Raw genomic sequence first — 10,517 nt, forward strand, 5'->3', positions numbered from 1 at the left:
GACAGGGACAGACAGACAGACAGGACAGACAGACAGACAGCGACAGACAGACAGACAGACAGACAGACAGACAGACAGACAGACAGACAGACAGACAGACGACAGACAGACAGACAGACAGACAGACAGACAGACAGACAGACAGACAGACAGACAGACAGACAGACAGAGACAGACAGACGACAGACAGACGACAACAGACAGACAGACAGACAGACAGACAGACAGACAGACAGACAGACAGACAGACAGACAGACAGACAGACAGACAGACAGACAGACAGACAGACAGACAGACAGACAGAGACGAACAGACCAGACAGACAGACAGACAGACAGACAGACAGACGACAGACAGACAGACAGACAGACAGAAGACAGACAGACAGACAGACAGACAGACAGACAGACAGACAGACAGACAGACAGACAGACAGACGGACAGACGGGCAGACGGGCAGACGGGCAGACGGGCAGACGGGCAGACGGGCAGACGAGCAGAAGTCGGAATCGGACCCAGAAATGGAGACAAACTCGATCATGAACGAAGGGACGAACGGCGAACGAGCAAATGACTAAAATATCGGGAAAGGTGAAGGGATGGGCGGAATAAGGGATAAACCAGTACTCAAGTTCGTACCTGTTCACGCACAAATTAGGTCCCATAGAGTCAGCCCGTCAACAGCTCTCCAAATACGCAGCGAAGGACCCATTATTATGAATGAACCCCATTTCTAAGGACCGTTGACATGCTCTTGTGTTCGACTCAGAGGACCACTGTTTGTCGAGCTTTTAGCAATGTGAGATCGTGGCATTCCTCTCACGATTTATACAGCTGCCGGCATCGCTAGGCAGAAGTTCGCTCAAGCTGACAAGAGAATATGACAGGCCTTGCAAAATTATGCGGTGTTTGTCCCAAGCCGGCAAATGTCATTGTGACCAGAATGGCGTTCGTAAATTCCAGAAATCTTCCGCAAGACATCTCATTGTGCCAGCCAACAACATGCTGTGTTATTATATCACTTTATGTTAGACACTTAAACACATAATTTAAATGTAAGTGACACTAAATCCAAAATATCACGAAGAAACGGCGAATAGTCGGTTTATTTTAAAAAGCAGAACACCAAGTTATTTTCATCAGTGTAATTAGATGAAGATTGTGATGTAACAAATTAAAACAACGACGAATCAGCCGTAGAAATAAGCTTCGGCCATTTCATTACGCCTTTGCTATGTTTCCAAATTATTGTTAGCTTATCTTATTACCTAGTCAATCGTTTTTAAGAGTATTTCCAAATTCCAACTCACCACCGCTTATTCGCTTTGCTCATCGACGGACCCTCACGTTTGTGCGAAATCGCATTAACGACGGCGTCTCTGAAATACTAGCTCAAACTTCCTCAGCTCTATTTATCCTAGATTCATCTTGTACTATCACTAACGTATTTTTCTCCTTCTGCACAGGTTCCTGGCCATCTGCTGCGGCCTGCGCTGCCACATTTCCCGCAAGCGGGCCCGCGTCATCATAGCTGTCATCTGGCTGTTTCCCGCTCTCCTGATGATGCCGTGGCCTTTGTTCTTCGATCTCCGTCCTCAAGGAGGCGCCATGCTCTGTAACGAAGTGTGGCCCAAGGGTGTAGACGGCGGCCTGTTCTTCATCGCTGCGAACCTGCTGCTCTGCTATCTGGTGCCGTTGGTGCTCATCGTCATCTGCTATGTCGGCATATGGATCAAGGTCTCCAGGTCAGTTTGAGGCAGAGTTGCATGATATAATTGTAGATGCAGTTGATCTCGTCAGGTCGGTTATTATCGGTGATTTTGATTCGCAGATCGCTTCGAAACATATAAATATATCAGCGTAAATGAAAAATTCAGAATTAATAAGCCCTCCTGAAACGATAATTTACGCTGTAAGGTAGGGCTTTCCGTAGCCTTGAATAAAAATGACCTTTTGTTGCGTCTGCACTTGCTTTCAACACTGAGTTCAAAGTTCATTGGTAGGAAAAAAACGGGACAAGGTTTTATAAATTTTGGTCATATCATAGCAAACCAGAGTTGTGAATTGTGATGCTTGACACAAGACTTTCGGTACCAAACATGTTATTCATGTAAACACTCCACCAGTGAGTCCAATAAAATCACCAGCATTCCGCTTGCTATTCCCCAGGCGCGCGATTCCCGGCGACACTAAGGACGTTCAGCTGAAGAGGATGCAGCAGCGCTCCAAGTTCAAGGTGGTCAAGATGCTGATGCTGGTGGTGGTCGTCTTTACTCTCAGCTGGCTCCCCCTCTACGGCATCTGGCTCCTAGTGAAGTTCGCCGACTTTGAGCAGCTCCCGGAAGGCATGGATCGCATTCTTTCCGTTGCCATGCCGCTAGCTCAGTGGCTTGGAGCTTCAAACTCCTGCGTTAACCCGGTTCTCTATGCGTTTTTCAATGCTAAATATCGTCAGGGTTTTCAGGCGCTGGTAAAATCAGGCAGTTGCTGCGCCCCGATTAGGATTCAGATGCCGACTGATTCGACTTTGAGACGCTCCGCACACTGCCAAACATTGCAGACGACAGCCAGCTGCGCGACGGTGGCGCACTCTGCACAACTAACGCCTCTAAAGGCCACCGAAAGGGGGCAGGCGCGGCGGAAGCCCGATATAACAGGGGTATAAACGTCGCCTCAAACATAAGTTTATAAGGTTAACGACAGAGGGCGACGATGAGATATGCATTTAACGGTATGTTTTAAAGCTGCATGCCAGCGCGGAGGGAAGAAGGATTTATGTGATTGGAGTTGGAGCTTCAGTCGAACTCCGAGTTGGAGTTGGAGTTATTGGAGACCAAAGACCGGCTGAATGACTCAGCGGTCTCGGGTGTTGTTATTCCTTCCAAGCAAGGTATCTACGTGTAACTTCTGTAAAACAACGCTGAAGAATGCTCACAATGTGAATGCCGCCACATTTACCGGTATTTTATATGCACTGACGTTGAAACGACTATGACGCGCAACATGTGAATGTTTTACTTAGAGTGCAATATTGTTGAGGTGTTGTGAAAACTATGTAAATATGGACAAAAATATTAGCACGTAAGAAATATAATTGGCGACTACAGCATAGGTGGAAGCCGTTCTTTTGGAATCTACTTACATACCTTCATATCGGGGGAATCATTACGTCCTGATGTTTGCCACTATATATTTTATCTCTGTCTTCTTATGTATCTATTGGTTTTCATTTATTTCATTCCATCTGTCCTTTTTCGGTAAGTAGTAGCTTTCTCTTGCTTTCCTGAGACATTCAATAATTCTGCCTTGTATTCGGTGCAGGCTTGGGTTAGACACCTAGCTACAGTTGAAGGCAAAATAGTACTCATATTCATAAATATTCTGATAAGTTTCGTCAATACTAGTCATACAAACAACAATAAACACGGTTCTGCCAGTGAGTAACGACAAAGAAAGATCATTGTACTTTAACGTTAGTGTATACTGTATAGGTGACTAAACAGAGTGATCATCTATGTAAAAGCGGTTGCGGCAGCCACCTAGATTTGTACGGTGGCTGCCTAGCGCAATTATGTATTTCATGTAATAGTCGCTAGTCAGCTAGCAAATGCACGCAGCAGTACTTTGCAAGATGCAGCTTGTGAACGACATAATGGAACAGTGACCTGTCCCTACTCATCATCGACATACAGACATCGAGATAGGGTAAAATATATTTCTAGATAAATAAGTCATTGCTGATTGGCATTTGATGCCATATTTCGATGTCGAAAAGTGTATATCGATGATTAATGTTCATTAGCTGTAAATGAATGTAGTTTAAGTGGTCGATGGACAGTCAAATTTAGCATTTAGGCTATTGTGTCATACCTATACTGGTTGCCTTCGAGCGCGCAAATCGCCTCAGGACCATAATTGTAACGTCATTCTTTGCAAATGGCGTAAATCTGCACTAGAAAGTGTTGCACGCGTCAATACAATAGATTGCCAACGCATATTCTTGGTGCATGGCACCACTAGTGTAATTTGTAAATCACCAGTGTGAGCAACAGAACATTTGTCGTAAGTTGTGCGACCATTGGCCGGTTGTTTGTGTCACGTGACTTTCGCAGTGCGCTGGTCGCCTGTGACGTCACATACTGCACTGTGACGTCACCAATTTTTGGTGAGTGCGCTGGTCGCTCTGACGCTTAGAACGATGCGCGATGTGTGCGCATTAAATGTGAAACGTCACATGCTACGGGTGTAGCTTGATAAGCTCTTTGCGGACAGGGTTTGGTGTTAGGATACGACGATGGATACCACTGGCTCGATTATGACGCGTGCTGACAACTTTTTAAATTGTCAAATGGCTGTTCGTTGAGGCTTCTGATCCTTCATTTGATTTTGTATTGTAATTATTTAGAAAACGATGCGAATGTGTTGAAGTTTACAGGTGACAATTTTGTACCTTTGTCATGATCAGTTCCATGGTAACGATATAGACAATGCAACAGTATACTTACGTATAACGCTACATTGTCCATAAATGTCACTTGCTTCGTTATTCTATTGTCATTTTTGTACTGTGCATATTCTTGGTAATGCGCAGAATTGAGAATGACAGAAACACGCACACTGGGAGTTGCAATTTGTGTAAACGTTGCTACTTGCAATATTGTGTAAATGTGTAGAGCCTCATTCTTCCAGGAATGTAGGTGTTGTATATGGTTTTACTTTAGCGTATTCCGTGCCTAATTTTTTCCGAATCTTATGAACCATTTTTTGTCATACACATATGTTCAAAAGGCCTAATTTTAGCAAACGCAACCAAAATAACATTTGCTTTGAAAATCTCAATTTGTTCCGTCATTTACAGTCTCTGTAAGGCTGGTAACAAAAACCCATTTCTATGAAGTTGTGTTTCATCACTTATTTCTTAGATAGATTAGAGAAATGTCACCACCACTGCATACCGGGGAGTTGATGACGTTCCTCGTAAAGTATGTTCATTGTACCATGGCACAGCAAGATTTAGTGTAGAACTTGACACTTAGCGGTGGAATGTTGCCTTTTCGTTCTAAAGATAGCAGAAATGCTAAATTCTAGCATTTATGTTGGCTAGAGTTTTCTGATGTACCGTGATTTTTACTCTGTTTTTGTGTTTGTTGTGTAAAGCCCTGGCGTGGCGGTGTGTCGTTTGATGAAATAAAATGTTTGCAACCGTGTTTATGGTATTTGGAAGAGCGTAACCAAATCATGCTGACCTCTTGAAGATCATGTTGGATCACGTAAGCGTTTTGTTTTTCGCGATTACTTGAAACACGCTAGAATAGAGAGCTTTGGCATATTTGATCTGAGATTCAAGCCGGATCTGCGACACCAACTGCATTTTCCGGTCAGGTCAGTTCACTGACCTATGACGTCATTAGTGAACCTCTGCACGGTCCTGAGATGCCGCATCTTCACAGCGCCCTCAGTGACAGAACAGTTTTCACAGGTAGATACAATTCACAAGATCTAGTATCCTCTAGCCCTATTCCTGGCGGGCTCCGCCGGGACAAGAAACTGGCGGGGGGGCCGATTCGCCCCCCCCCCCCTGAGATCTCGAGAACGAAGCAAGATAGCGACAAGCGGTAAACGGCATCGGATACGCATGGACAAGGTCTACAATTTTTACCAAGGTCATTTTCAGGTCAGGTCAAAGATGACGTCACAGGGGTCGAAAAAGTCAAAATGGCGGCGCTAGATATGGAGAGAGTTTTTCTCGAATAACTTTCGAATTAGTCAAGATAGGAACAAACTAAGGGCATCATCGTGATCCTCTCGTCAATCCGCATCGAATGATATATATGTTGACCTCGAAAGGTCAAGGTCAAAGGTTGACCACAGGTCACGTGACCTCGAGGTCATCATGTATATCATTCGATGCGTCTTGACGAGCTGAACACAATGAGACCATCCACGCGTCTGTATCTTGTTCCTGTACGGAGTTATTGGCCAAAAACCTTTGGTGACCTTTGATGACGTCACATGACCTCACAGCTGCCCAACAGCAAAACAGACCTCAAGGTAGTGAAGGTTGATCGTATATGAAGTCATGTATGGTATATGGGGCCATTCCGACCCGTTTTAGTGGTAAAAACAGGGAGTTGATTTTTCCCCCATTGACTTATAATGGGGAGGTCGCGAAATTGACCTGACCTTAGGTCACCGATATCAAAATTCCGAGATATAGAAATTGCACATACTGGTACCCTAACTAAAGCCTGAAGAGAAGAAATTGATCGGTCAAAAACTCTAGCTCTGGCGTGATTGCAAACTTTTCTGAGGTAGGGTCACCAAACCGCCTCTGGTGACCTGACCTGAGGTCAGATCAACTCAAAATTTTCAGACATGTTGCGTAGAAGCCTTTTAGGAAAAGTCAGAAAATTTGAGCTTCCTAGCTCAACGCGTTTGGGAGAAATAACCAAAAAACCTCAGGGGGGGGCTCCTGAGGCCCCCCCCCGCCAGGAATAGGGCTAGAGGTCTTACAACTTGTACATCTCGTGTTTTTTCCTAAAGATTACATGAGGTCATGGATCACCTAGTAATACGTTATCCATGATGAGGTCAAGTCGGTCGCGTGACCTCACCATTAGGTATAAGTCAATGGGGAAAATGAAAGCTGCCATTTTGGGACCGGGAACTATTTCAGACTATCTCAAGCACACGGAATCGTGATTTCATGCACTCCTGGCAAGGGCACATGCCTCACTTTTGCAATGTTGGCAAGGTCACATGCCTAACTTTTGTAATGTGTGACGTCATTTGTGACGTCACTAGGGTAATAAGAGTTTTCATTCAAACACTCGATCAAATTGAGCTAGCGAGTCGGGGAAGCCACCAATGGACTCGGGAAGACCTGCCAAATCGAATGATATGCGATATGACCCCCTTCGACCAACTTCGTGATCTGGGGGCTCTGACCTGACCTTGACCCGAGGTCAACATAATAACTTGACCTCACCCGAGCAAAAAGTATACCATTCGACGCGCCTGAGCCAGGCCGAACATGCTGGTGCCAAAATCGCGGCTCTGCGACCATTTTTTGCGAAGTTATTTACCAAAAACCGAACCCGTGCCTTGGGTCACTCGATCTGACCTCAGAGGTCATCGGTTGCCCAAGACCTTAAAATCAGGTGCCAGTCGCTGCGTCTCGCATCGGCACACACGCTCGTTTTTTCCGCGAGGCTTAGCTCTATCAGGGGCAAAACGGCGCGGGGCATCTTACCCCCCACCCCCCTCGGACGGCGCGTATGTAGAAAACCAGTAGGTCCGGCGAGGGTTGAAATAACACACTGAACTGGAAAATGGCACCCGTGACCCCCTATTTATGTCCCTGAGTTCATCTCAAGTCACCAATGGTATCTAACAGTTTTTCGCGAAACCCTTTTGATAAAGGCATGCTTCTGAGATATAAAATCGCCTCAGATGTGTTCAGGAGGTCGACGATACGGATCGACTGATATGCAGCATGACCCTTTTCCTGTCAGGTCATGACCTTACCCTTAATTCAACTTTTTTCAAGTTGACCCTTCAATGTCAAATTACGGTTCACTCGATGCGTCTTGACGAGAGGAACACAATGCCGGTAAAAGTAAGCTCGTGCAAGGCTTGAGCCAAAAGTTATTGCAGAAAAACTGTTTCCGAAAAAATCGTGGCTATTTTGACAGCTATTGCCCCCTGTTGGCAAAACCATTGACGGAAGGTCGAATATGAGGATATTAGTAAGAAAGAAAGTTAAAAGGGCTATCAAATGCGCGTTTCCGCGGCGCTGTAACTCTATAAGTTTCCGAGTTGCGCGTCGGTTTGTTGAAAACTGTCGACATTCGACCTGGAAATCGGTGGAATTTTGCCTTCGATAACCTCTGGTGACCTGACCTGACCTTTGACTGACCAAACAAGTGGCTTTAGTAATTTCGTCATTATTTTGACGCTCTTTCGAACACCGCCTACGGCGCGTCGCTACGTGGCGCAGGAACCGTGTTAAAATAGGGGTGCTTAAACACCCCCTCCCCTAACAGAGCGTGGAATTGGAAATCCAGGACCCCAGCGGGGCGCGGATCCTAGTTCAGCCGTGATCCGTTCCGTCTCTCTGCCTACAATACAATAATAGCGCTACACGAGTCCAGTCCACCACTGCACTGCGCCAGTCCCTGCCGGTGGACGGACACGAGCAGGAAATGTTCGCTCTTATCTCGTCTCCGGCCGGGTTTGTCAGGGTATATATCTGCAGCGGCGTCGGCCGACCTCAGTCAGTCCGGGAGAGTCGGAGTAGAGAGCAGCTGTTCTGACTCTCCCGGACTGACTCAAGGCCCCCGATTGACTCAGGTTTGGGAGAGTCAGATCCGGTGTGTTCGGCATTCGACTGCATGTTTAAAAGAACGACATTGCACGACGCGTGGCTTGAGACGAAAACGAGGGACACTGATCAGTACACGAGTAAAAAGGTGAGGGCTAAAATGGCAAAAACGAGCTCCCCTTCGAGCTACGATCTCTCGGTTAGTGATGATGACGTCTATGGCAGAGCCGGATGAGAATGTCGGTTCGTTGACGTGGTGAAGCATATAATATTTCGATACAAAGTCGCTGAGAGCTCGCTTCGAGGGTCCAGCCGCAAGCCAGTCACAGTTTAAATCTCCGGCAAGCACTACGTCACACTCTGGGCAATGAATCAGAGCATGCTGATACTGCTGCTCTAAAGGAGTGAAGTCGGCATCGAGTGCAGCGACGGTGCGACGAGGCGGGCGGTACAAAGCGGCAATGCGGCAAGCGGCAAGCGGCAAGCGGCAAGCGGCAAGCGGCAATCTACGATTTTTATCCCAGGTAAACAGTGACCAGAGCGATTCTAGCTTACAGTTTGGATCGTCAGAGAGAGGGACTTTGATCGGTTTCTGCACATATGAATCACGGAACAGAATGGCGACACCACCGTGACCGAGTGGCGCATATGAGCGGTCAGAACGTTTCAAAGAGTAACCTGGAAAAGTGAGTAAGTGGTTGGGTACAGATGCTTTCAGCCACGTCTCCGATAAAACGACAAAATCATAATCAAATCGGGTAAGTTCATGGGTGAGGTCGGCTATTTTGGGTTTCAGTGACTGAATGTTCAGGGCACTTATCTTGACCAGTCCATCACCGGCTCCCGTCCAACTCCTCTGGTGACGTCTGGGGCCACGCTTACGCTCGTAAGAGCGTCTTCCTCGGTGGGCACCGCGCCGCGACCCAGACCGCCGATCCACACACGCCGGATCACTCGCGCACGCACCACTGGGCTGTCGGCCCCCTCCCTCCGCGGCGGCACGCGCGGCACTGGCCGGCGCCGGCCGGCCGCTGGCCTTGACCCGGGGTCGGGGCAGCTGGTGACTCGCAGGTGTGACGTCATCACTCGGTGGTCCCGGTCGGGCAGCAGGGCCCTGTTTCACCGGTGATAGCAGCACGCTACTATCAAATCGCGCGAGCTAACGTAATGTGATGAGGTCACACTAATGACGTTTCGTGAAATCCGTGAGCTGCGTTTGGAACAGAGTTGCTGTCTCGTTGAATGCGTTTGATAACATTGGTTTGATCGCACGGCCGTGAAGATGTTAGCAGCAATATTTGATGACATCACACAGATTGACGGCGTCATGGTTTGTTGATGTTTCCATCAATTTGACACGTGTAATAGCAGCGTGCTGCTATCACCGGTGAAACAGGGCCCGGGCAGCTGTTCTCGGTCGCGGCAGCGGGCGATCGGTGACGTCACGCATCAGGCGATCACCCAGTGGCGCAGCTCCGCCGGCCGGCCGACCCGGGAACGCCCCGGGCGGTGTTTCACGGGACGCTGCTACCACGCTGCTATCAAATTGCGCGAGCTGACGTCACACTTGCGGTAGTGTTGGAGCAATGGGCCTGTTGATGTTTCCATGGAAACCCAATTTGACACGTGTAAAAGCAGCGTGCTGCTATCACCGGTGAAACAGGGCCCAGGTGGGTTGTCGCTCGCTGGACAGGTCTCAGATCCAGCGCCGGAGTCAGTCATCCGAGCTCGGCTTGGACGATGCGGTGGACAGACGCAAATCGAGTAACCGATGATACCGTGCAGGTCTCGCACTCACTCGGCAGCTCACACACACAAGGAGAGGCTGACAGGGCTCGGATGGAAGGAGAGCCACGCTAGGGCGGCGCGTCCGCGCACGGAGACGCGCACAGCCGGACTGCCAGCGACGCTTAGCCAGCATCCAATAAACGTCCGTGCAACGCCCTAGACTACAGTGAACTTCGCTTGGCAGCTACAGACACAACCTACCTGCTACAGTATCCAACTACCTCCTACAATATCCAACTAGCGGTGCTTTGTAAAAGTTCACTCACCAAGACATCGGCATACGACCAACCTAACTGAGACATACGTCAAAAATATACATACAAACACAGACAAGACAGGTGAGACTACGCAATAAGTGCTCCTGAAGCCGCGTCACCAACACTCTGCATCACAAAATAACAGCAT

At 47.8% G+C, this 10,517-nt stretch overlaps 1 protein-coding gene across 1 annotated transcript; it reads left to right on the plus strand.

The window, feature by feature from the left end:
• Positions 1 to 1,456: 1,456 nt before the first annotated feature.
• LOC122375171 (neuropeptide SIFamide receptor-like) lies at positions 1,457 to 3,508 on the plus strand (the record flags this gene model as incomplete). The annotated part of the gene is made up of 2 exons (XM_043354411.1): positions 1,457 to 1,746; positions 2,171 to 3,508. Coding segments are annotated over 2 exons (786 nt in total), but the record flags the coding sequence as incomplete, so codon positions are not given.
• Between the last annotated feature and the right edge of the window lie 7,009 nt (positions 3,509 to 10,517).

This window comes from Amphibalanus amphitrite, unplaced genomic scaffold (assembly GCF_019059575.1).
Source record: "Amphibalanus amphitrite isolate SeventyFive unplaced genomic scaffold, NRLGWU_Aamphi_draft 001789F_arrow, whole genome shotgun sequence".
NCBI classification, from domain to species: Eukaryota; Metazoa; Arthropoda; class Thecostraca; order Balanomorpha; family Balanidae; genus Amphibalanus; species Amphibalanus amphitrite.